At 44.9% G+C, this 26315-nt stretch overlaps 1 protein-coding gene across 2 annotated transcripts in view; it reads left to right on the forward strand.

The window, feature by feature from the left end:
- Positions 1-24697, forward strand: part of DYNC1LI2 (dynein cytoplasmic 1 light intermediate chain 2) — a 40787-nt gene extending 16090 nt beyond the window's left edge. Inside the window, exons 8-14 of one of the 2 annotated variants that reach the window (XM_078063068.1) lie at positions 481-592; positions 1369-1428; positions 2200-2241; positions 2641-2758; positions 3613-3729; positions 5073-5186; positions 22497-24697. In XM_078063068.1, the coding sequence (XP_077919194.1) occupies positions 481-592; positions 1369-1428; positions 2200-2241; positions 2641-2758; positions 3613-3729; positions 5073-5173 (550 nt within the window). In that variant the 3' untranslated portion in view covers positions 5174-5186; positions 22497-24697. Of the gene's footprint in view, positions 1-480; positions 593-1368; positions 1429-2199; positions 2242-2640; positions 2759-3612; positions 3730-5072; positions 5187-7902; positions 8056-22496 lie in introns of those variants that run through there. The other variant, XM_078063067.1, reaches the window with a different exon arrangement.
- Positions 24698-26315: the final 1618 nt, after the last annotated feature.

A 26315-nucleotide genomic window follows, 5' to 3' on the forward strand; every position in this document is an offset into this window, starting at 1 on the left:
AATAAAGCAGTCCATAAGAAAACTGTTTTCAGAAGAGTTCTCAGAGAAATTTCCTCTACACTGAAGCCCAAGACAAACAGTCTCGTCCTGAGCTCTGTCCTCTGTGCTCTTCTGTGCAACCTCTGCTCTCTCGGAATAAGGCCCCATTGTGTCCTTGCTCTTCTGGATGGTGTTGTGTGAAAGCTCTGAACACTTCTGTGGGTTAGCATGTGTAGTCAGTAAGATCTCATTCTGGTTCCTTAGATCTTGGGCCCCATGAGCTTAGTGTGGAGCAGGACCTGCGATGTCAAGCTGATGGGTTTTGCCAGCACTAAACTTTGGCTTGTCTGCCACAAGCTAGAAGCCAGGCCCAGCAACTACAGACCAGATCTTGTGAGAAAGGCACTCACCTAGGAGCCCTCTTAACCCGGAATGTGCTCTGAAGTGTGCTGTGAGGCAGTCCCAGGAGAAGCACATCAATCCCTATTTCCTTGCTTTTAGACCTGCAGGTTGGGACAATGAAAAGAAAATAGCGATTTTACATGAAAATTTCACAACTGTGAAGCCAGAAGATGCATATGAAGATTTTATTGTGAAGCCACCTGTGAGAAAGGTAGCCAAGTCAGTCAGTTTGAGTTATAGGGTTTGTGTTTTGTTGGGGGTTTATTTGTCTGTTTGTTTTTATGAGAAAAGAAATATATAAAGAAATCTGTTTTACGTACTGAACCACTTTAAGGGGAAGAAAAACGTAATCCAAGGGCCTTTAAAAAAATATTCATCTCAAGTCTGGTGTTAAGTAAATGGCTCCAGGTGGTGGGGCATGAGTGATGGAATGCCCACATGGAGTTGGGTTGAAGTTTCCCACTAAGTCCTGACAGTGCCACCACACCTCTGGATAACTGTTAGGAGATCCCTGTGCACCTCTGATCTGCAGGCCCTGATCTGGGAGGCATTTAGAACCTGCCAGACTTAAAAAATGTCAGTTGGTGGGGCGCCTGGGTGGCTCAGTTGTTAAGCGTCTGCCTTCGGCTCAGGTCATGATCCCAGGGTCCTGGGATCGAGCCCCGCATCGGGCTCCCTGCTCAGCGGGAAGCCTGCTTCTCCCTCCCCCACTCCCCCTGCTTGTGTTCCTGCTCTCGCTATCTCTCTCTCTGTCAAATAAATAAATTAAAAAAAAAAAAAAATGTCAGTTGGCCACATGCCAAGGCTGGTCTCGGGACAGAGTTGGTTCCAGGCTAGAAAAAACGTAATTGTGCAGTTGCAGCAGGGACTCTCCCCAGGTCCATGTTGAGACCCGAGCCCAAGATTCTTCTTTCATTGAGAATTTTGATAGTAGTTCTGGTGTTCTTGGCCTGTGACCACAAATGAGTATGTCATTTCACTTCACAGCTGGTCCATGACAAAGAGTTGGCAGCGGAGGATGAGCAGGTGTTCCTAATGAAGCAACAGGTAAGACGAACCAGTGAGACCAGAGCAGAGGCCTTCTCATGCATGAAATGCCAGTCCCGTGGGGTGAGGTTGAGGACATCACAAAGAGCTTTCAGTGTCAAAGGGGTTGTAACCAGGTCTCCTTGTTCCCTCCCATTTCTAGCATTGGTACAGAGTAGGGTTTAGACCATCTGTCTTAGGTGATCCCCTACCTGCTTGCAGATTCTCAGCAGTGAGGGGTTTATTATCATTTTAAGTAACCTTTCTCTCTGGAAATTAGGTTTCCTCGTTTAATACCTCCTGTGTTGACAGTTTACCAAGTGCCTTGACCTCACTTCCATTATTTTACATAGCCCCACACAGCCTCCTGTGCATGAATGCAGGTGAGCTGACGTATCCATTTTGTAGGTGAGGAGAGTAACTTCCCCAAGCTGACAGTTTGGAATGGACACCCACTCTCACCTTTCTGTTTCACTAGGACTGTTGTTAGACATGTCTCTTAGCCATGTCATGGGTCTGCCTGATGGTGCAGGCAGCTCAGCAGGCTGGGGTGTTGATGGTTCTTTTGCCAACCTGTCCTCCCTTCTGTGCTCTCCTTGCTACCTTAGCTCCAAAACTGGTTACTTGGATTATTTTTTTCACCATATACCAAATTGCTGAATTTAAACTTTTTGCATGCATAATATAAAATCTATGATTTGGTTGTTGTTCATGGCGCCCTCTAGTGGAACACTGGGCAGTAAGTGTTTCTGCAGACCTTGGTTAATGGCCAGTGTGTCCCTCTCTTTGCAGTCACTCCTTGCTAAGCAGCCAGCCACGCCCACGAGAGCCTCCGTGAGTACCTTAAACTAAATGGGGGGTCAAGGCCCAGTGTTGTAGGTGTCTTCATCCTTGATGCCATTATTTCTAAGAGCTTATATTTGTGTGGGTTTTTGTATTTTCCAGGGAATTTGGTTTCCCTGAAGGCCCAGGGCCAGGAACATAATAGGGACTCAGGAAATGTCTGATGAAGGAATATAGCTCAGGGAAATAGAGTGAGCAGGCTTTATTATCTTGATTTCTCTAAGGAGAAACTAAGGTCTAGAAAGAGACTGAGCTGGAACAAACTCCCAGTCCTGCCATCCTTCTCCCTAGACTGTGAAAAACATCCTGCAGAGAATGTCTTCATTTTTGGAATATGTATTTCCTGTTATTTTTATGCCTGTGTGTGACTTGGGCTGGTTTTGGACTTAGGAATCCCCTGCGAGAGGACCCTCTGGCTCTCCAAGAACTCAGGGCCGGGGAGGGCCAGCCAGTGTGCCAAGCGCCTCCCCAGGCACATCAGTAAAGAAGCCGGACCCAAACATCAAAAGTATGTATCCTGTCTCTATGGAGAGTCTTTAATCTTAGGCCTGAACCCTGAAAGGCCTGGGTGGCTAGGTTTGGAAGGTGAGACTCATGGCAGCTGGGCTGTTCTCTTCCAAGAAGGGGTTGCTTTCCCCTTTCCCTCAAAGGGAGGGGGCTCACCATTGGCAGAGACCAAGGCCTGTCCCTTTGTTGGAATCAGTGGCCTTTGCATTTAGCTCTGTGTAAGATACCAGTTAGGCTGTGCAGGTTCCTTCAGAGAGGAAGACAACATAAGAAGTCACTTTTTTTTTTTTTTTAAGATTTTATTTATTTACTTGAGACAGCATGAGCATGAGCAGGGGGAGGGGCGGAGGGAGAGAGAGAGAGAAGCAGACTTCCCACTGAGCAGGGAACCTGACACGGGGCTCGATCCCAGGACTCTGGGATCATGATCTGAGCCGAAGGTGGACACTTAACTGACTGAGCCACCTAGGCGTCCCAAGAAGACACTTTAAAAGTGTATTTTGAGGGGTGCCTGTCTGGCTCATTAGGTGGAGCATGTGACTCTTGATCTCAAGGTTGTGAGTTTGAGTCCCATGTTGGGTATGGATATTACTTAAAAATAAAAAATCTTAGGGCGCCTGGGTGAGTTATGTCCCCAAACAGATGGAAAATGTAAACAGGTTTGCACTTAATAAATCATGCTAACACATAATTAGCCTTGGCAGTGGCAGTATATAAGGAATCGTAGTAAATGAATGTGCTCAGTGTCTGGGGAAGATGATAGCCACAAATGGATAATTCCAAGCTGAAAACTAGTTTTGTGGTGGTGTTGAGTCGTCCAGTGGTGTGATGCTATTTTTCTTAATGTTTCCTTAGATAATGCAGCAAGTGAAGGTGTGTTGGCCAGCTTCTTCAACAGCCTGCTGAGTAAAAAAACAGGTTCTCCCGGAAGTCCTGGTGCTGGTGGTGTGCAGAGCACAGCCAAGAAATCAGGTACTGAAGGGCCCTTGGAGACCTGATCCTTGCAGTTGAGCAGTGCTGGAGGTGGGGGAATGGACAGGAGTGTCTGCCTTCACCTGACGTGCAGATCCTCCGTGTTCTGAACAGCCAAGCGAGTAAGCACATCCCCACCTTATACCGAGCAGTACACTTTACAGTAGGATTACTTTATTAGCATGCAGGTTTCCTTGGCACATTTAAGGTGGAATTTATGTACATTGGGTTGTCAGGAACTGACTGTTGGGTAAATTGAGGTGTATTCTAAACTGTACATGTGACCCTGGTGTGGAACTGTTCATGGGTGGCATTTTATTTATTATATTTAATATTCTATGATGCTTTATAAAGATTTTTGTTCACTGTCTCTAGTCTTGCCATGAGCTGGAGCCTGTGAACCCTCCCTGTCTCACTGGAGGGTTGTCCTTTCCTCCTCCATGAAGCTCCCCACTTGTCACAGTCCTCTCTGTGGCAGCCCACCCTCCTTTCCTTCCATGTGGGCAGTAGGTCCAGTCTATGTCTTGGAGGCCTCTGAAACAAAAGAGCCACGTTCCTTGGGAATTACCCATTTTGCCAGGAAGTTTGAGGCCATTTTAAAAAGGGTTTTGCTTTTACTTTTCCACTGATTATAAGGAATGTTAATAGAGTATTTTCCCTAATTGGTGTTTTCAGATGAAAGGAGGTCCGCAGGAGATCACTCCATCCTCAGCTCAGCCAAGCCTTCATGGGCTCCTGAGTTCTTGGAGACTCTCAATCGGGTCCCATGGCCCAGGCTTCAGGCTGATATCCCCTGATAGGAGATAAGGGTCATTTCCAGGCCTCAGCATTTGATAACAAAAGAATATGAGCACTGACTTTGTGTAGTATTGAAATGTCTAGCCCTAGCATTATATTCTTATTGAAACATGGTGTTTCCAGACTACCCATGTGAGTTAGAGTGTTGTAATTAAAAACAAAACAAACACCTGTTCTGTCTGAGGCACAGAAAGTAGTTTATGGTATACCAGAAACTCACATACCACCTCTAAGAAGGCGGTGATGACAGTGCCTGGGGTTGGAGTTGGGTGGTGAGAGTGTTTTCAGAAAGGCTCTTATATTTGGCACAAAGGCATGCCCACGCAGGGGGCAGTTATGTATTCAGGGGAACACAGACCTGTGATGTTTGGAATTAAGAAGGGTTGAATTAGGGTATCTCCTTATAATCATTGCAATGAAAAAAGACTTGCTTGCATTCTTACTGAGGTTTATATCACCACAGATGATTACAGTAGTCTGTAAATTCAAATACTCCTTTTAGAAAAATAATTTTTCCTATCACTGCTGCTTTTTTTTTTTTTAAGGACAAAAGACTGTGTTGACAAATGTTCAGGAAGAACTGGATAGAATGACTCGAAAACCAGACTCCATGGTAACAAACTCTTCAACAGAAAATGAAGCCTGATCCTCCTTAAAAAGTACATATGTAAAATGACCAAATAACTATGTATATTGATCTGCTAAGACAAGGATTTTTCTGATATGGCACATGCTATCAGTTTTTTGGGGCAGGGGAGATGAACTTAAAAAATACTTCATTGACTTGTCCGAGTATGAAATGCACATTTAGGAAGGTTATGTGTCAGACCCCTTTGTTAAGGATAACCCTTGGACTCTCAGGCATGCGGCTCTCTCGTGGGAAGCAAGTGCAGCTGGGCTTCTTGTGGAAGGGAAGGTAGATGGGAGAAAGAGGGCCTGCTTTCTTTCAGGGTGGAGCAAATGAGACCAGGAAATCATTGATCAGAGGGTGGTTAGTCTGACCAGTTGCGTTTTGGCGAATTCACTTGTTCTTGGGAAGCAGATTAAGTAGCAGCAAGTCCAGGAAAGAGAAGACTGAAAGGAAAAATGAGAGAAGTGATGGTGGGGAAGCTGAACGTCGAAGGAGATGAGGAAGGTGGAGATGAGCAGTGTGAGTAAATACTGTGTGGTCAGTAGAAAGTCGAATAATCATTTTTAAGACTTAAAATCAAAAGTATTTCCAAGCTAAACACTAAGAAAATGGGAATTAGACTTGTTCTGAATGCATCTTTAACTTATGACAGATATGTAGAGTGTGGGGGTGCCTGAGTCAGGTGGAGCTGACAATGGTGGGGAAGATGGCAGCTGCCTCAGAGTCACGTGTGTGGCCCAGGCCATGTCCCCGTGGGCCATGCTGGGCTCCGCAGATGTGCGTCGGGGCAGATGGTCACCGTGGGGTGTGGTTAAAGTCAGCAGTTACAAAATTAGTTTCCTTTGAATTGTTTTCTAAATAGCTCCTGCTTTGTTTTTTAAATTAAAAAAATTTTTTTATACTACCACAGGCTGGCCTACTAATAGAGAATGGGTAACAACCTCTCATTTTACCATAATGCAGTGTGCTACGGAAAGTTTGAGGGAGGTTTGTGATGTAATTGCACTCTGCTGAATTGGCTTGCACCAATCCCTGCCTTATGGTCTGTGGAAACCTTCACAGAGTTCCATTGATGCAAAAGGGTCTTGTCCTAGCTCTCTGGTCTGATCAGTGCTATCAGATGGACAAATAAGTGTGAATATTTTATATTGAAAATGGAAATGATACATTTTTTTCTTGTTTGTGTTTTTCATCAAATGTAGCGTTTTTTTCTTATGGAAATAAGAGTTTCAGTGTTTCCATTTAGGGCAAATTCATACACGTCGTCATGTCATACCACCATTCTGGAAATGACTTCTGTGGATTTGAAATGGCACTTTTAATTTTATACGTGACACAGAACATTTGAATGCAAACACTACCATTAATTTAATGTATAAAACATTTGTTGTCAAACCAAGGGAAAAAAAACCTCAGTTCACTTATGTGGAGTTTACTTTTTTTATATGAATGTTTGTTGTACTGTGTCTGAGCATAACTTCCCTAATGTCATTACTTTTACATACCACATTTGACTGACCACTAACATAGTACTGGGCATAACTTAATAACCTGTGTTATATAATAAGACAAGACTCTAAGACTGTCTTGAATTGCTCTTTTGTAAAGGTCTGAACACTGTTAAGGAGAAAGCTGAGTACTTAGTTGCCTTTCCGACAAACAAAAACATGTTCCTTGTGCCAGTTTTATTGTTAAAAATACACTTTTTCACCCCTTTTTAAATTCAGTTTTTGTTTTTAAATGTATTGTGGCTTCCAATTACTAGATTGTCCAGATAGTGACAGTAAACTGACTGTATAAGGATAGCTGTGGTGTAGTGACCAATAGGTGCCCAACAACTGTGGCCACACTGATGGTGGGGTCACTTAATCCCTCTCTATAGCAGCTGGGGTGGGGGTGGGGGCAAAATGAGTGACCTCAGAAACCAGAAAGAATTATTGGAAAGGGACATGCCTACAGGGGATACAGTGTGATTTCAAATTTTAATGCAGAATTTTACTTTTTAAAAATTTTTTGTCATTTAAATATGATAAGCACTTTTGTGTCAATATAAAATGTACTAAAACTGATGAAATGCTAAGACACCTGTCTTGTGAGGGAAGGTTTCTTGAAGATCACTTTTAGTTTCTTATGACAAGTGGATGCTCCTAGTAGCAGAAGACACTGGTGCACGTAATGTCATGTGCTCAGTGGTTGCCAAAGTCTACCAACTTTGGGGAGCTGCAGGGTTATTTTGGGGGGGTGGGAGGAGGGGAGATATTTTCTGTTATTTCGGGGTTTTCAAGCAGTGGAACCAAAGGCCGAACAGTAAACAGCCTTTACTTTTTAAAATAAAATTCATTTTATTTGCAGAATACACTTGTAAGGTAGACTGTTAAAGACAATTTAAGACTATTTATATATATTGTAGTGGTTACATCTGCTGTTTGTCTTTAAAGTGGAAAAATCAAAGAAATAAGCCCAACCTTGAAGATGTGGCCATGATAAGGGCCATGAATTGGTCTTTCCTAAAAATGCAACGGGTATGCTGCTATAATTATTTAATTTTGTTTGCACTTTTTTTTTTTTTTGATTGGCATTTTAAAATCACTATTTAAACTGAAGACGTTGTCGTGTTTTATTGGTTTAACAAAGTTGAAAGTGACTGCTCTGTACATCATGACCTTTAACAATGTTGATGCTGTAAGTGAAAGTTCACTGTCGTCTCTATACTAAGTTTGTTGGTGTTTTTAATTTAAAATTAGGACTGCAGATTATTCCCCCACCAGCCTTAGTCCAGGGGTGTGGCTCTAACCGGATGCAGTTATGCAGTCATGTGGAACCTTGCTTTCTAGTGCTGGAAAAGAAGATGTCTCTAATTACTGGCTTCAATAAACACGAATCCAGACTGCTTACAACTTTTGGTGACTTTCTTTATGATAAATCATCTCACTGGAGATAAAAGTTGAATTGTCTGCTAATCATATGGTCTATGTAGCAAAAAATGTTTACCTCTCTCACGAAAAATTAACAAATTCTGTTAAAGAAGAAACATCTTGAAGCCATATTTTGAAGTATGTAGAGTTCTAAGCTGCGGGTACAGTACAGTGGGGTTTGTGAGTTATCCAACATATTTTCTTGCCTCTTAGATAAATTTTTTATCAACTGAATTGGGCTAACTTTTACTTAATTCAGAAGCCTTCAGGCTTCGTAGAGGAATTTCAGAGCAACTATACCATAATGTTTTTTACCTGTTTAAATGGGGAACAGTAAAATATGTTGAAGAAAATCACATTTGTTGTATTAGAGATACATTGTTTCTGTTTATTACATTTAACTAATAAGCATGTTAAATTTTTGTTCTTTAAAGCTGATTATACACATTTTCTCCCAACTTATTTTGAAAAATTGTAAACCTACAGAAAATTTGAAAGTATATTGAATACCCTTGTACTTTTTTTTTTAACATAGATTCACCAGTTTTTAACATTTTGCCACATTTGCTTTCTCTTTCCCTCCATTTCTCTCTCTCTCTCACGTGCACACATAGACGCATGTATGCATACACTTTTCCTTCCCTAAGTCATTTAAGTAAGTTTTAAACATCAGGGCATTTTACCCCTGAATATATTTAAGTCCAGGCCAGTTGTCTTACAGAAAATCCCACATTCTGGATTTGTCTTATTGTTTGCTCATGATTCATTTCAGGTTAAATGTTTTTTGCAGGGATACATAAGTGAGGTTGTCTATGTTCTAGTGCATCACATCGGGTTGTCCCTGTATTGGTGATGTTGGGTTTGATTCTTTGGTTAAGGTGGTGTCCCCCAGATCTATCCAATAAACTGTGCGTGGTACCATTGAGTATCTTCGTCTTCAGCCACCTTTTACACATCGGTTGTGAGCACCCACTGATGACCCTTGCCTAAATCAATTATCTCATTAGGAGTCTTAAATGGTCATTTTTCTTATCCCATCATTCCTCCTGCATTAGCTGGCATTCATTTATAAAGAGGAGTTCTTTCTTCCCTCTCCCTTTTTGGGTCATTGTTTTCACTGTGAATTTTTTAATTCAGAGTGTTATAATCTAGTAACTCATTCTTTTTGATGCTCAAATTGCCCCATATTTGATGAGTGGGAGCCCCTTCAGCCAGCTGTGTCCCTTTTTCTTTTTATTGAGCTATAATCTACAACATAAAATTTGCCACTTTAAAATGTCCAAGGGTTTTTAGTATACTCACTATGTTATGTACCCTCTACCTCTGTCAAATTCCAGAACATTTCCATCACCCTAAAAAGAAACCTCATACCTATTAGTCCAAATTCTGCCCCCCCAATTATTGAATATAATGTTTTCTAGGTTCATCAATGTCGTAGCATGTACCAGTACTTCATCTCCTTGTGTGGCTAAATAATGCCCGCCCCATTGCAAGGATAAAACTACATTTCATTTGATCCCCTTATCAGTTGATACGCATTTGGGTTGTTTTCAGTTGTTGGTTATTAAGAATTATGCTGCTAGGAACATTCATATGTAAGTTTGTGTGTAAACATGTTCTGTAGACACGTACCTAAGAGTATGTGCTGGGTCATATCACAATTCTGTTTTAACTGAAAAACCACCAGATTGTTTTCTACAGCAACTAAACCATTTTAGCTTTTTACATTCCCACTAGCAATATATAAGGGTTCTGATTTCTCTACATCTTGGCTGACACTTGTTTTCTGGGAGTTTTTTGTTTGTTTTTGTTTTAATTATAGCCATCCTAAGGAGCATAAAGTAGTATGTCAGTGACTAATGATGTCAAGCATTTTTTCATGTACTTATTGGCCATTTGTATATCTTAGGAGAGTTGTCTATTCAAATCCTTTGCCCATTTTTAAATTAAGGTATTTGTCTTATTGTTGCATTGTAAGAGTTCTTTATATATATGGTTACTAGACTCAGATACATCAGCTGTGTCCTTTTGATATGCCCCCATTGGTCTTGGAGCATTTCCTTACTTTCTGGCACAAAAAGATGTTTCAGGCTCACCTTGCATTTCCCTTGCCTCTGACCTGGAATTAGTTTTTTTTTTTTTTTCCAAGGAGTCCTGGTTCTTTTTAGTGGGAATCGGTATTTATTTTAGTCTAGACTGTAGGCATGGTTAATGTTACTGGATGCTGTTGGATCTAGGTTCTTTCAGTGGACATACAATATATACTTTTTTCACTTAACATCGCCTAAAAGTTGATTTATGAGTTCAGTCTTCTGTCTTCAAGTCTTTATTCTTGTTTATAGCTGCATAGTAGTCAATTATGCACATGTATCATAGCTTATTCACCCAATCTCATAGGTGGACATTTAGGACATTTCTGGTCTTATTTGTACATAATGCTACAATTAATAACTGTGCATATGTTGTTTTTATGTGTGGGGATGTATTTTCAGGGTAAATTCCTAACAGTGGGGAGGGACTGCCTAGTCAAAGGTAAATGTACCTCTGTAGTTTTTGTTAGATGTTATCAGAATCCCTTCCATGAAGGTTACATCATTTTTTTTAAAGTTTACATCATTCTGAACACCTGTCAGTTGTAGAAATTATTAACCCATTCTATTTTGCCTTGAAATTGAGTTTAGGAAGTTTGGTAAATAAAGACGTACTTGGGGGCTTATTTTATTCCATGGTGCTAGCAGTAGCATTGTAATAGCAAAGCTGCTAGAGATCACTACATACCAGTGACTCCTCTAGATGTTTTGTGTACACTGACTGAATCTTCATAACAACTCGGTGAGGCAGGTGCTGCCATCATCCCCATCTTAGTTTCCAGGAGAGGAAACAAGGCTGAACAGCTAGTAAGGTGAAAGTGAGAATTTGAACCCAAGACATCTAGCTTTGGAGTTTGAGCTCATTGTGGTGCTCTGCTGGTGTGTATTGTCCTGTATAGCGGGTGAGGGAAGTTTACCTATTGAAAGTGTTTTCATCTGTGGTGCTAAGCGCATGTATATTGCTCTTTAACCTTTTTCCATTTCTGTCCTGGATGGAGAAGTCGTTCTTGTTAGGTGGGAAAACTGGCAGAGAATGCACCCCAAGAGAAAGTATAGAGTATACTTATACAGAGGGAGAAGGGGCTGTAATCACAGTTTCTTTGCTGAGAAAGGTGGGTTGAGGGGCCTGCCACTCTCCTATCTTGGAAGGACCTCTGCCTCTTACGGCATGAAGAGTTTTGGGGGTCACCTGTGGTAAGGGCTCTTGTCGGGCCCTAAGATACAGACTTTCACGAGTGTAGATATCCCTGAGTGTGCATGCAAGGCCAGCCTGCCTGGTGGCCCTCACACACACTACCACCCACTCTAGATTCCTTCTCTCACCTTGGATTGGCGGCAGCACACAGAGGGAGGCAGCTGGCCTGATGGGACCGGCATGGGTGCTTTCTCTGACCTTACAGAAGTCTCACTACTTGTGAATCAGGCAAGTACAGTTTAGACACATATGGAACTGATGAAGCAGCAAAACGAGAGGGGCGCCTGGGTGGCTCGGTTGGTTGAGTGTCTGACTCGGTTTTGGCTCAGGTCGTGATCCCAGGGTCATGGGATCGAGCCCCGCATTGGGCTCGCTGCTCTGCGGAGAGCCTGCTTCTCCCTCTCCCTCTGCCTGCCGCTCTGCCTATCTGTGCTCTCTAGCTCTCTGTCAAATAAATGAAATCTTAAAAAAATAAATAAATAAAATGTTTTTTAAAAAAAAGAGCAGAACAAGAAAGCAGCCCAAATTGGGGAACTTCACACCTTTAGGCCTCCTTCCTCTATAAAGGAAGGATCAAATTTCTTTCCAGTCATTGTGAACAGTAGAGGATGCACACCTGTGCCTGGCATGTGGTTGGTCTTCAGTGTGATTGTTGGCCCTGAACAGACCTCTCGGAAACTGTATTTTATTTTATTTTTTTAAAGATTTTATTTATTTGATAGAGAGAGAGCACAAGTAGGCAGAACAGCAGGGAGAGGGAGAGGAAGAAGCAGGCTCCCCACCGAGCAGGGAGCCTGACGTGGGGCTCGATCCCAGGACCCTGGGATCATGACTGAGCCGAAGGCAGACGCTTAACCGACTGAGCCACCCAGGCGCCCCTCGGAAACTGTAATTTAAACATTGTTCCAGCAACCCCATTTGTACCTGTGTAGAATCTACACCTTCCATTTGTGGCATCTCACATTTTGTAGTTTAATATCTCATCTATAAAGGAAACAGAGGTTGAAGGGATGGGTAAGCGGTGGGCACCCGCCTGGTGCAGTTCCCATGGGATGCCACACCTGACCCTGGCTTCTGGAGGCAGGGACAGTGCTTGCTGTTGAGTACTGTAGTTCTCAGCCTGCAGGTAGCCACAGGGCTGCGAAGGGCCATCCCAGTGCTCTGCTGATTGAGGCACAGGTGGTGTGTGCCGACTGGGGGACAGAACACAGCTGTAGCAGCGTGCTTGAAAGCAGGAGGAAGAAGCCAAAACGCCCACCGTGGGTGGACAGTGCACCCTGCTGGTACAAAGAGCCAGACCGTAGCCCAGCTGCAGCCCAGAAGTTTCCCTGGGCTCTGAGTCTGAGGGAATCTTGGAGCTTGAAGGGAAAGGAGAGGTTTGAGAGGGCAGCAGTGGGGGTCTAGGGTGGGCAACAGATGAGCGGGGACCAGGGCTCTGTGTGGGAGGGTTGAGGTCATGAGGTCTCTTTTGCAACCTTGGGCAGTATTGTAGACAGGAGTTGCCTCACTTTTCTAGTGTTTCCGATCCTAAGAAATTCCAATGTGTTGGGGCGCGCGGGTGGCTCAGTCAGTTAAGCGGCCAGCCGACTATTGATTTCGACTCAGGTCATGGTCTCAGGGTCGTGAGACTGAGCCCCCTGTCCTTCTGCCCCTCCACCCGCTCGTGCACTCGCTTTCTAAATAAGTAAATAAGATCTTTAAAAAAAAAAAAAGGAAAGAAATTCCAATGTGGGTAAAGTTAAAATTTTTCCAGTACTGTTAACACTTAACTTTGTTTTCCATCTTGTTTTCATCAACCAAGATGAATCACAAGACCGCCGAGATAGCTTCATATATGATGTTTTTCTAGAACATTTAATTGAACCTATTTCTTGCATAGAACTGCATTAACATTCGGAAATGATCATCAGGTTCCTCCATCTTCCCCACCCTACCTCCTCTCCAAACCCACCTCACCCAATCAGCTTCTTTAAAGAACTATTTTAAAGTTCTAGAAAAGGCAAGCAAGATGTGAACTTCAGATTATAAGCATCTTAATTTTTATTTGGGGAAGAATTCAACTGCTTAAAAGTCCTTTTTTTAAGGCAGTAACTTATTTTAAAGAGCGGGGGTGCTTGGTACATCTGTCCGCAGTCTGTGGCATGTTACATCTGTCCTTGATACTTAAAATGTTTGGCGCCATTTTACTCTGAATCCGTTTTTGACCTACTCAGAATCAGCTAACAAATGCGGGCATTAAACCCTGGAGTATATAGGAAACTAAAGGCTGTGGTTGTTTAGACTTTGTATACAAATAAAATGTGCATGTTGAGAAAGTATTTCAGAGGTTCCAATTAGCGTTCAGGTGGTTTGCACCCTGAAAACCCATCTTCGAGGCCATGTCTCAAATATAGCAGCACGGGAGGGAACAAACAGCAGGGATATTTGCTTGGCACTGCTGTAACTGCACGAGCATGCTCCTGGTTCCGGTGCAGCCTCTGCCCCACACTGGGCAGCCTTGCTCTTGATGTCCCCCTTCCCATCTATAAACACCTAAATCTAGGTTTCCCACTGTGTGTTCTGTGCGTATCATTATAGGTGGTGGAGTGGGATTGGAAGACTCAGGGTTAAACGGGTTTTTGTTTTGATTTGTTTCATGGGTGACTGGGTAGGTGTGACTTTTCAGAAGGGCTCAAGTGTGGGCTTTCCCAGCTAGCTGTGACTATGGACATCCTCTAGGTTCTGCAGAATGTTCTTTGAGAACGTTCATGTGCGGGGTTACTAAGGCTGGGTAAGGATCCCTATTTTTATGACTGTTGGAATTTGGACTCTGGTGATATTTCTGTGTGGCCTCTCAGTTTCCTCTCTCCTGCCCCACCTATTTTTACTTCTCACCTTCCCTGCCCCCAGGGAAATCAGCCATTTGTAAATTGGTGGGTTTGCCGTTATAGGGACACCCCTGGGAGCAGGTCTCTGCGACTCCCAGGGGCGGCATGGTCGCGGGCACAAAGGGCAATCCAACAAACACCTCACTTCTTGCTCCGAGTCCTCAAGGGAGGCATCACCAAACACAGCCTCAAACTAGCCCCTCTGCCAGATGGTTCTCGCCCACGCTTGGAACCATAAGTATTTCTGGCATTGAGCTGAACCGGAACTGCTCTGACATAAAAGGAAAAACATAGCCCACAGCCCCAGCCCTGACACATGGGCTGTCAGGTAGGCTTGGGTTTTGAGTCCTGGCTCCAGAGCTTAAGAGTTGTGTAATTATGGACAAGTGAGTCACGTGACCTCTCTGAATCTTAGCATCCTCATCTGGAAAGTGGTGAGGAGAATCCATCTCATACCTCATAGGGAGGCTGGATGCGTTGAGGTGAATGCCATGTGCAGTGCCAAGTGTGCAGATGGTCCTGAAACAGAACCAGCCGTGAACTATTTGTGTGAGAGAGAGACCTTAGAGCTTGAAATCACCACTTTCAAGGTGGGGGAGGAAGGCCAGGGAGGGAAGTTACTTGTCACTGTCCTACAGAAGGGAACTGAGAATCCAGGTGTCATTGCTCCTGCTTGGCTGCCTTCCTGTACCTAATCTGTACACTGTCCCCCAGCCCCCAGGAGCAGTGCTAAACACCAGGCCTTAAATACAAAGAAAGAAATTGCTAGTTTAGACAGCAAGAGAGCTATTTTAGGGCAAACAAGCTTTCAGCACACTATAAATTCCATCACCTGGGCAACTGCCTGATTCTTGGGCAAGGCCGCTCCCCGCCATCTGCATGTGTGGGCTTTCAAATACGTGCTTGGGGTATGTGGCCTCTTGGGGCCTCCCCCTGCCTCTCCTCAGCAACCATTGCCATCTTCCAAGGAACAGTGGGCATGAGTGGGTGACACTTGAGATACTGATGAGGAGGTAAACAAGGTAGGCTCGGCCCCTCCAGGACTAATAGTCTTCTGGGAGCAACAGACAAGGCAAGCAGTGAGTTAACACCACAGTCAGCTTCTCTGCTCAAAATAAAACCTCAAATCATTGATGCTTTTCCTCTTCCCCACTGATTTGGCCCTAAAGCTTTTAGGTGGGCAGAGCACAGTAGGTGGCTGGGGCTGGGGTGAGAAGCTGTGGTGACCCAAAGCCAGTTTCTGGAAACTGAGCAGAGTGAAGAGAATGTCCCTATGGGTGGGGATGGGGGAATGGCCTGGCATTAAAAAACCCTCCTCACTCTTCTCAGGGGGATGAAGATGACATCTTCAGGAGGAGAGGGGCATAGGGCATCAGAGCCCAAGTGGGGTGAAAACGGCAAACCCATGGGAGGGCTGGCCTAACTCCAGGTTATCAGTCCAGAGTGGGGAAGGAGGGCATCCACATGGAGTGTCAGAACCTGAGTCGGATGAAGTGAGTCTCCACGTGAGAGGAGGGGCCCAATGTGGGGTCATGTGGTAGGAGAGCATCTGTGCAGGGCCTGGGGTGATGGAGATTTGGAAAGTGGTTACATACAGGGGCATTGATCATGTAAATTAATGTATGAAAGATAATAGCCAGATTTCTCACCACCAGAGAAGGGAGTAACAAATACTAGAAAGAGAGAGAATGAGAGGGGTGCCTGGTGGCTCAGTTGGCTAAGCATCTGACTTTGGCTCAGGTCATGATCTCAGGGTCCTGGGATTGAGTTCCCCGTTGAGCTCCCTGCTCAGTGGGGAGTCTGCTTGTCCCTCTCCTTCTGCCCCTCCCCCCGCTCATGTTCTCTCTCTCTCTCTCTCTAATAAAATCTTTAAAAAAGAGAAAACTAGAATAATGGAGTTAGAGATATTAGTGTGAACTCATGGTTTTCAATACACACAGATATAAATATATATATACATATATATGTGTGTGTTATATACATATGTATATTCCCTAGCTCTTTGCACCAAGAGGGCCTAGGAGCAGCATCAGCCTGAGTGAGTGCAGCTCATGCCTAGATTTTGGTTTCTAAATACTGTTCTCCAATAAAATAAATTGGGGCTCCTTGGAGAAATGGCTGATTCTAGGGCTGGGACAGAGAAAGTATAAGTGAGCTTGGGAGATCCGTGCCAGAAAGTAAGAAAGGGCTCAAAGAATAGGGAGACATGGCAAAACAAAAACAAGAAAACAAACAAAAAAACCCCACAGGAGCCCAAAATCAAATCAGACACAATTTGAGGGGAAAAAAAAAGATTGTAAAAGGATTATAACCCATTAAAAAAATAGGAAATCATGAGTCTATATTTGATATAAATAAATTGGAAGTTTAATCAGAAACAACATTCCATTTCTCATTCCTCATTTCAATTTATATGATTTATTCAATGGGTTATCCATTATGATTAATACTTATTTTTGTGCTCAGTGTGACTCAGGTTTGTTCATTACAAGGGGTAAAAAGAGTAACTTACAATGGAGCAGGCTGGTAGACAAGCCTCATCTACTGATCAAAGTGAACAATAATAGGACAAGCAGGAATCATATGCCTCCTGATAGGCTGTACTGAGAAGAACACAACATCGCTTCTAGGGTATTTCTGCCAAAAATGTATGACCTGAATCTAATCCTGAGGAAACATCAGAGAAACCCAAATTACAGGACATTCCTGCAAAATATTGGCTGTAATCTTCAAAAGTGTGAATGTCGTGAAAGTCAAGACGAGTCTGAGGAACTGTTCTAGTCTGAAGGAGACTAAAGAGAGAGGACAGATAAGGCAACACTTGATCCTTAATGGGATCACTTTGCTACGAAGACATAGGGACATTTGGCAAAATTTGAATGGGATCCAAGGATTACATGGTAGTAACCTATCAATAATTTCCTGGCTTTGATGGTTGTATTCTGGTAAAGGAGGACAATGTCCCTGTTTGTAGGACATACGCACTACTAAGATATTTGGGTGTGATGGGATATTAGGTTGGCAACTTACTTTCAAATAGTCAAGGGGGAAAAAATTTCTTTGTACTGTACTTACAGGCTTTTGGTTTTTTGGAGGTTTTTTTTTTTTTTTTGTAATTTTGAGATTGTTTCCAAGTATACATTTTTTTTAAAAGATTTTATTTTTTTGACAGAGACACAGCGAGAGAGGGAACACAAGCAGGGGGGGTGGGAGAGGGAGAAGCAGGCTTCCCGCCGAGCAGGGAGCCCGATGCGGGGCTCGATCCCAGGACCCTGGGATCATGACCTGAGCTGAAGGCAGACGCTTAATGACTCAGCCACCCAGGTGCCCCCAAGTATACACTTTTGAAAAGATTTATTTATTTATTTATTTGAGAGAGAATGCACGTGAACAGGGGGAGGGGCAGAGGGAGAGAGAGACTCTCCAGTAGACTCCTCGCTGAGCGTGGAGCCTGATGCGGGGCTTGATCCCATGACCCCAAGATCATGACCTGAGCTGAAATCAAGAGTAAGATGCCAAACCAACTGGGCCACCCAGGCAACCCCAAGTAAATACATTTAATTAAAACTTTCAGGGACGCCTGGGTGGCTCAGTTGTTAAGCATCTGCCTTCGGCTCAGGTCATGATCCCAGGGTCCTGGGATCGAGCCCCGCATCGGGCTCCCTGCTCGGCGGGAAGCCTGCTTCTCCCTCTCCCACCCCCCCTTGCTTGTGTTCCCTCTCTCACTGTGTCTCTCTCTATCAAATGAATGAATAAATCTTTAAAAAAACAAAACAAAAAACTTTCAGGTGCCTGGGTGGCTCAGTCGGTTAAGCGTTTGCCTTCAGCTCAGGTCATGATTTCAGGATCCTGGGATCAAGTCCCGCATCAGGCTCCCTGCTCAGTGGGGAGTCTGCTTCACCCTCTCCCTCTGCCCCTTCCCCCGCTTTGTGCGCTTGCTCTCAAATTAATAAATAAAATCTTAAAAAACAAACAGCTTTCAAGTCTGCCCATGTATACAGGCTAAAGAGCAAAAGCCGTGTAACATTTGTGCCTTTGACAGTAGCTCCTAAAACCTTTCCACCCCCATGACTTCTTTAGTAAATAAGTCCCTCAGCCATACTTCATTCCCTCCTCTAATCTGGCTTCCTGGACTCTGCCCCTGGCCTGTCCTACTATCATACTTTCCTGCCCACTCTGACTACTTGCCTAAGGCCTGTCCATCCTTTGAGGCTGAGCTCAGGTGCCCACAGATCCAGGTAACCTCCAGTCCCCCCTTCAAGAATCAGGCTCCCTGAAATCTTGGGGTGTTTCTGGCTGCACCAGGGTTTCCCCAAATGGGTCTGGGGATCCCTAGGCATCCACAGATACCCTCTTGGGGGCTCTATGAACTTTTTTCTTTTAAACGGCTCTATACAGGGGCACCTGGGTGGCTCAGTCATTAAGCATCTGCCTTCGGCTCAGGTCATGATCCCAGGGTCCTGGGATCGAGCCCCGCATCGGGCTCCCTGCTCCGCGGGAAGCCTGCTTCTCCCTCTCCCACTCCCCCTGCTTGTGTTCCCTCTCTCGCTGTCTCTCTGTCAAATAAATAAATAAAAATAAATAAATAAAGGGCTCTATACATTATTTAAGGTAACAGAGTCTGCTACCCATTTGATAGAGACGATAAGACTTTGAATTATTCATCTCTACTTTTTGTTTTCACCCCAATCTGATCATGTCAGTCCCCTGCTTAAAGAGCCCAGTGCAACTCTGATGGCTCTCCTGCGTGCAGGGGCCTTCAGAATGTGTTCCCAACCTTCTCTGCCTATCCGTCCCTGCCCCTGCCCCTCACAGACCCTTTAACCCTCCCCGTCTGAACACACACCGAGACTGCTCACCTCTTTCTGAACCCCTCAGGCCTTTCTGTCAGGCCTTTGCTTAGGCTATCTCCTCTTTCCAGAATGTCTTGTGCTGCTTGTTCAGAATAATGACAACAATGAGTGAACATTTGCTGAGTGTCTGCTTTGTCTCAAATACGATTCTAAACCCTTTTCAATTTACAGGTGAGGAAACTGAGGCCCACAGATGTTAACATCTTGTCTGGGGTGACATAGCCAGTGAATATGGTCTTATGTTCCACAAATGGTTCCTTGCGTGCTTACCCCATGTCTGGCCCTGGGCCAGACCCAGAGGACACAACAGAGATCATGGTCTGGAAGGGCTGCAGATGGATGGGTAGATACTTTGATGCAAGAGGCTGGGAAAGCCAAGGAAGAAGCAGCTGATCCAGCCTGGGGACTCAGGAAGGTGTTCCTGGGTGAGGTGACATCTAGCTTGAGCCCTACAGGAGACCTAGGAGTTAGCCCTCTTCACTGGTCTATTTTGAAAATTAAATGAGGTAATATATGAAAACCGAGTAGAGCAGTGTCGGGCACATGGAATGTACTTTAAAAATGCCTTCTCCTGGGCGCCTGGGTGGCTTAGTTGGTTAAGCGACTGCCTTCGGCTCAGGTCATGATCCTGGAGTCCCCGGATCGAGTCCCGCATTGGGCTCCCTGCTCGGCGGGGAGTCTGCTTCTCCCTCTGACCCTCCCCCTCTCATGTGCTCTCTCTCATTCTCTCTCTCTCAAATAAATAAATAAAATCTTAAAAAAAAAAAAAGGCCTTCTCCTCCTCCTCCTATTGGCCTCATAAAGGAATGGGCAGGGTTGCAAGGTTGGTGCGCCTGCAGGTGGGATTATGAATTATGTTTAGCCTCATGGAATTCAGGACACCCAAGGGTAACGTCTAATGGGCAAGTGGATGTAAGTAGCTGGAGCTCAGGAGAATGGTGTGGAGTTAAGAAGGGTGATGAAGCTAGTACCCCGAGAAATACTGAACTCCAGGGACCAAACCTATAAAGAGGACTGAAAAGAGCAACCAGAGAGGTAGGAGAAAAATCAGGAGAGCCTGGGGCCATATATACCAGGCAAGGAGACTGCTTCAAGAAGGCAGAACAGTTGGCGGGATCACAGGCTGCTGAGTGAATTCCTATGTAGCCTTCCAGACGCAGGTTAGCTCCTTGAGGCTTTCCCTGCCTCTCCTACCCCAGGCAGTTGTACCGGTCTGGTAGTGCTATAGATATTTGCCGCAGCAGATTCCTGTCCCCACCTTAGGCCCAAGCATCAGACTCTTGGAGGAGGTCCTGAAAATCTACCCCTTGAACGATTCCCATGCACACTGAAGTCTGTATACCCCTGCGTTCTAGAGAGAAAAAGCCCAGGGTAGGATTCTCATTGGCTCAACTCATGTCCCAATCCCCCCCTAGCCAATCTAGGGTAGAAAGGGACCAGGACTGGTCATTCTTGGGTCAGGGGCAGACCCTTCCTGGGTGGGCATCACCTGGGAGGTGAGAGGTGGGAATCGGAGTTGAACAGGAGCAGTCCATAACAAGGTGGGGTGCTGTCATTAGAAGCAGGGGGATGGATGCTAGGCAGACAGAAGCAAGCATGCGCACTCCGGCCACACAATGAGTGCGCCTACAGTTCTGCTGTTAGAGCCTTGAGGCTGCAGCGTGTGGCCCGGTGGCTGGCACATGGAAGTGGGCCATCGGCAAAGGTTGGGTTTATGTATGTCGCCCCCTGGCTACCGCAGCAGCTTCCAGAGTTTCCCAGGCTAGTGTAGTCAGCATCCGGCCTGGCATGGCCACGGGGACTGGAGGTAAGTGAAGGCAGCACCCACATTTTTTTTTTTTAAAGATTTTATTTATTTATTTCACAGAGAGAGACAGCGAGAGGGAACACAAGCGGGGGTGGGGGGGGGTGGGAGAGGGAGAAGCAGGCTTCCCGCCGAGCAGGGAGCCCGATGGGGGGCTCGATCCCAGGACCCCGGGATCATGACCTGAGCCGAAGGCAGATGCTTAACGACTGAGCCACCCAGGCGCCCCAGCACCCACATTTCCTTATGGTCACACCTTCTACTTTCCCTAGAAAACCATTCCCTCTTCTCTGCCACGAGAAGAGAAGGTGGAGGGCCGCCAGGGAGAAGCAAGGCAGCTGCTGAGCGGGCGAATCTTTGCCCGAATTTGAATCGTCGAGTGCCCACAAAGTTTGGTGGCAGCAGGACCTTCAAACTGGCCTCCCACGGAGGGTGGGGTTCCACCGGCGTCTCTGGGAAGGGGTGCAGATGGATTGGCTCGAGTTGTCCTTGGTCATAGGAACTGAAGGAATGTCAAACTGGAAAATCCCAGCAAGTACTATTTTTAGAGAAGACTTGGAGAGCATTTTTCTGGCTGAAGAGAACAAGTTTTTTCAGAAGCAGCAGTTAACTCCAACCCCCGAACTGCTCCCGCCTGGAATTTGCCCAGGCCCAGCCCCTCCCTCCAGGCGTGTGGGAATGGGGCTGGAGGGGTTCGGTCAGTCGCCCCATGGAGGGCAGGGGCATCTGCTTCTTTCAAACACAAAAATGGGTTGTTTATTTTTACATCTTTGAGTCTAATCCTTCAGACATAAGGAATTTGTATGGGGACTTTTCCTTGAAAGGCCATTTACAAGTGAAATCGTTTCAAACTTAACTTGTTAGTCTTGTGACATTAAACATCAGATTTTCTTGGGCATTTGGTTCATTTTGATATTAACACCGATCATTTTTAATGCTAAACTTAATTCATCTTTCCACTATATACTTCATACTTGAAATGTTCTAGTTCCTCACCACCGTCTATATTTTTGTTTGAAGAAGTCTCTAGGGATCCTGCTAATTACTGAGCTTATTAAAAGTAGATTAGATCTATTGCTTAATTGAAGTTACAGGAAAAGCTACCCCCACTTTCAGCACCCACAGAGATGCGCTAGGGAGTGGCCTCAGGATGTGAACCCCCTTTTGCCTCAACAACGCCAGGCACGGCCTCCAGGTAAAGACCACCTGGGACCACACCATTCAAGAAGGTGTTTTGGTCCCAGTCCTTCATGGAATTAAGAGTCTAAAGTCCTTGGAGGACCAATGCTCTTGAGGTTAGAACTTTCCATGAGTCCATGGAATCATTGTGTTTGTGGTGTGGGGCTAGAGTGAGGAGGCCCGCAGACTTGGAGATGGTTGCCCTTGGAGGGAACTAAGCTCAGGGCTAAATGAGAGGTTGAGGAACTTGGGCCAGGCCAGGCCTGATCAGGTGAGCCGGGGTATCCTGGGGAATAGCCCCTATTTAAGGGTGCTATGCTCCAAGAAACTCTTTCAGGACGAGTTCAGGGATTGAGATACGAATTAGCATTATGATTGTGGTAGAGTCTATCCACTGGCAGCAATTAATAAAGTAACATCTGGTTTGTCCATCAGGCTCTTCTGAGTCGGGTTGCCTTGAGTCAGCCCTGGATATGTGGACCAGACCCTGAAACCAAGGCACCTATTGGAAGGCGGCCCACTTTTCTACCCTGTGTCATCCTCAGTTTGATCTCAGCACTCACGGACACCTGGGGCACAGCTACAGCCGCAGACTCGTGATACATTACAATTTAAAACTGAGGAAGGCACCGTAATACCAGGTTGTACCTACCATTGCCATGTGGGATGCCTAAGAACAGCCTTTGGAAGTCTGTTTAACTTCTGTTAAAAACCAGAAGTAAAAATTTTGAGTCTGTCCCTAGAACTAAAAATAAACCTAGGCTAGTGTCCAGGAACAGGGAACAGTTAATAAGTACCGGAGGAAGCCTCTAATCTTGCTTCCGCTCAATCCTTCTCCCTCAATGAAGTCAGAGTTCTTAAAGTCAGGCCTCCCTGGGGCCACTCTCCTGCTTAACACTGTTCAGAGTCCACCCTGTCACATGGCCCAGAAGAGTTTTGGAGGGACCGGCCGGAGGCTTGCTTCCAGCTTCAGGTCTTGTCTGCCATCCTCCTTCCAGCTTCAGGTCTTGTCTGCCATCCTCCCCCCCTTAAATTCTGCATTTGAGCCTCTTCACAGTGCCCTGCTTTTGCTGTCTCTGGGCCTTTGCACATCTCGCTCCTTCTGCCTGGAACACACTTCCATCAACCCTTATCATCTCTTTGCTTAGCTAACTGCTGTTCACATTTCAAATCTCAGCCGAAATTCTGATCCAGAGACTCAGTTAAATCCTTGGCTGGAAATTCCCAGAGCACATGCTTACAGGTTTCAGTACTTGCTCTCCACGTCCATGCTGACAGGGCCCGTATCTGCCTTGCTCACCACGGACTCTCAAGTTCCTTTTTTAAAAATTGTATTTAACTTAGCTTTTAGATATTTAAAATTTTTTAAAAATATTTTGTTTTTTTTAAGTAATCTCTACACCCAACATGGGGCTCAAACTCATGACCCCAAGATCAAGAGTCATGTGCTCCACTGACTAAGCCAGCCGGGAGCCCCCCTTAGCATTTTTTTTTTAAAGATTTTATTTATTTGACAGAGACACAGCGAGAGAGGGAACACAAGCAGGGGGAGTGGGAGAGGGAGAAGCAGGCTTCCCGCTGAGCAGGGAGCCCGATGCGGGGCTCGATCCCAGGACCCCGGGATCATGACCTGAGCTGAAGGCAGATGCTTAACGACTGAGCCACCCAGGCGCCCCATTAGCTTTTATTTTTGTTAAAGTTATATGTGCACATAGTTGAGAGTATCAGATCGTTCTACAAGGCCTATAACCCTCCTTAAATTTCCTGTTCCCCAGAGGCAACACTTTGAAACTTTTAACTGAATGTTTTGTACTTATCTTTATATTTTTAATTAACATGCGTATACTGCTACCTCTTGATTTTTCAGTTTTAAGCATCTACTGATCTCTCATGCTAGATGATGAGTATTTAGATCTCTTGCATACCCTCCCCTTCTCCCTATCACACCTGCACACATCCTGTCCCTCTATCCTTTCTGCTGTAGTTACTTCTGGTTAGATCAGCATTCGTTGTTTACATTATTATCGTTATGCAAATATTACTGACAGCTGAGCCTTGAGATTTACCATACTTGTTGTCTATGAATCATTTTATTTTCCCTGCGGTTAATAAATATATATGAATTTTTGCTTAGTTCTCTAGGCATTTATCCCTAACTTATGTCAAAACTTTCCTGAAACTATGTATTTCTTTTTCTGTATATTCAACACATTAATTTCATCTTGAAGAAGTCTCAGAGCCTCTGGCTGCTCCAGTCTGGGCTGGGTGACTCCTAGCCCTGCTGCACTGGGGCCTCTGTCCCCTCACCCTTGGATTCTCACCACCTCTCTCTAGGCTGCATCCACCCTTTCCTGGATCCCGTGTCTTTTGTTTCCTTGGTTTAAATCCTTGTTCTGGTGATGTCCTCCAGCAGCCGCCTGAGAAAAGGACAAAGGGAGTCTCTACATGTCTGAAAGAGACATCAACTCTCATACCTGATTGATACTCCAGACAGAACCAGATTTCGAGGTGAGGATCATTTTTCCTCAGGATGTGGAAGGGTTTGCTTCATTTCCTTGTAGCTCCCAAAGTTGCTGTAGAAAAGTCTGATGCCTTTCTGATTCCTGATCCTTTATTAAAGTGAAACCTGCTGTGTTCCTCTCTGTAACCTTGAGAATCTTCTCTTTGCCAGTCCCATGGGCCTGGGTGCAAGTCCCTGTTCATTCACTGTCCTGGGCACTGTCCAAAACTCATGTTTGGCTCTGGAAAATGTTATTGAATTATTATTTTATGGTTTCTTCCCTCCATTTTCTTGGTTTTAACTTTATGGAAGTCTTACTATTCTATTATTCTTTTGGACTATTCTTCTAATTTTCTTTTCTCTCATTTCCCATTTCTTCGTCTTTTGGCTCTACTTCCCATAAGATTTCCTTTTCTCTAATTCTTTTATTGAATTAAAAAAATTTTTTTTTGCTTTCATATTATTTGGCATCCAAGGAGATACACACACAGAGACACAGACACGCACAAATACATAATTTTCAGTATGGTGCCCCTGCCCTCCACTGTGCCTAATGACCCACTCCTACATGGGCTTGGTGCTGCCTGTTCCAGAGCCCTCTGTCCTGTGATACAACCTAGGTTGTAGTTCAGCTTTTCCCTGTGCCAGTGTAGGGTTTAGCTTTCTTGGATCTGCTAAGTCAGTTACCACTTGCCCATTTGCTATCTGTTTCCAACACTTTGTTGCCCTTGTCTCCCGTTCTTTGTCCCAGTGGTTTTATGCCCCCCACCCCAAATCCCCATCACTGTCATTTTACAGGGGTTTTGGGAGACATCAGAAGCCAAAGCCTGCATTCAACCTGTCTTTTTTACCTGGCAGTCTATCTCCAGATCCTAGTATATTTCTTAGCACACAGTAAGTGCCCAATATGGTTGGATAGAGTATTAGAGATCATTGTCTTTCCCATCTTTGGTAACCTAAAGGTGAAAGCCCTTTAAATGGCAATCTTTTTAGTTATGGTGTTTACTGCATCTCAGCTTGGAGTTCACCAGCCTATCTATCTACATTATATATTAGGCAATATTGTGTGGTGAAAAGTTGGAACCCAGGTTCTGCTCACCACGAAATTGTGTCGCTGGGGACAAGCTACTACCACTCTTGAGTCTTAATCTGCCCTTCTGTAAAATGGGAACGATAATACCTTCTTCAAGCGTCTTGCTCAGTGCCTAGAGCATGGGAAGCTCTCAATATTTCTGGTGTGTAAGAGTTCAGTACCAAAGCAACAATTCTTAGAAAGTCAGTGTTTTACTTGAGCTTAAAATTAGCCTTCACACTTGAATTGCAAATTGGTACCTAATTAATGCCCGTCAGAGCAAAAATCTGTGTTTAACCTGACTTGACGATTAGACAGAGATTGCAAAATCTTTTCAGCTGAGAGGGAACTAACGTTGCTTACCGAGGGTCTACAATGTGTTAGCGCCCCTCCACGGTCAGGCCGGTGGATCTAGAACTTTACATTGGGAGTTACAAATATTTATCGTGTCTGTTCTGCAGACCTCGTGCTGAGCGACCCCCTCACTCATTCTTTCACTCCCGCCGCGCTCAGTCCCTGGCTTCAGTTCTGCTATGTTGCAAGGCGCCCAGGGTGGGAACCCAGACCCTTAGCCTCCTCTGATCCGACCCACCCTGGACCAAGCGCCGTTCGCAGCAGGGGGTCGTACAGCACATCTTGGTCTTCACCGGGAACTCTCCCAGGCTACCTGCAGAGGACCCCA

The sequence above is a fragment of the Halichoerus grypus genome, chromosome 15 (assembly GCF_964656455.1).
Source record: "Halichoerus grypus chromosome 15, mHalGry1.hap1.1, whole genome shotgun sequence".
NCBI classification, from domain to species: Eukaryota; Metazoa; Chordata; class Mammalia; order Carnivora; family Phocidae; genus Halichoerus; species Halichoerus grypus.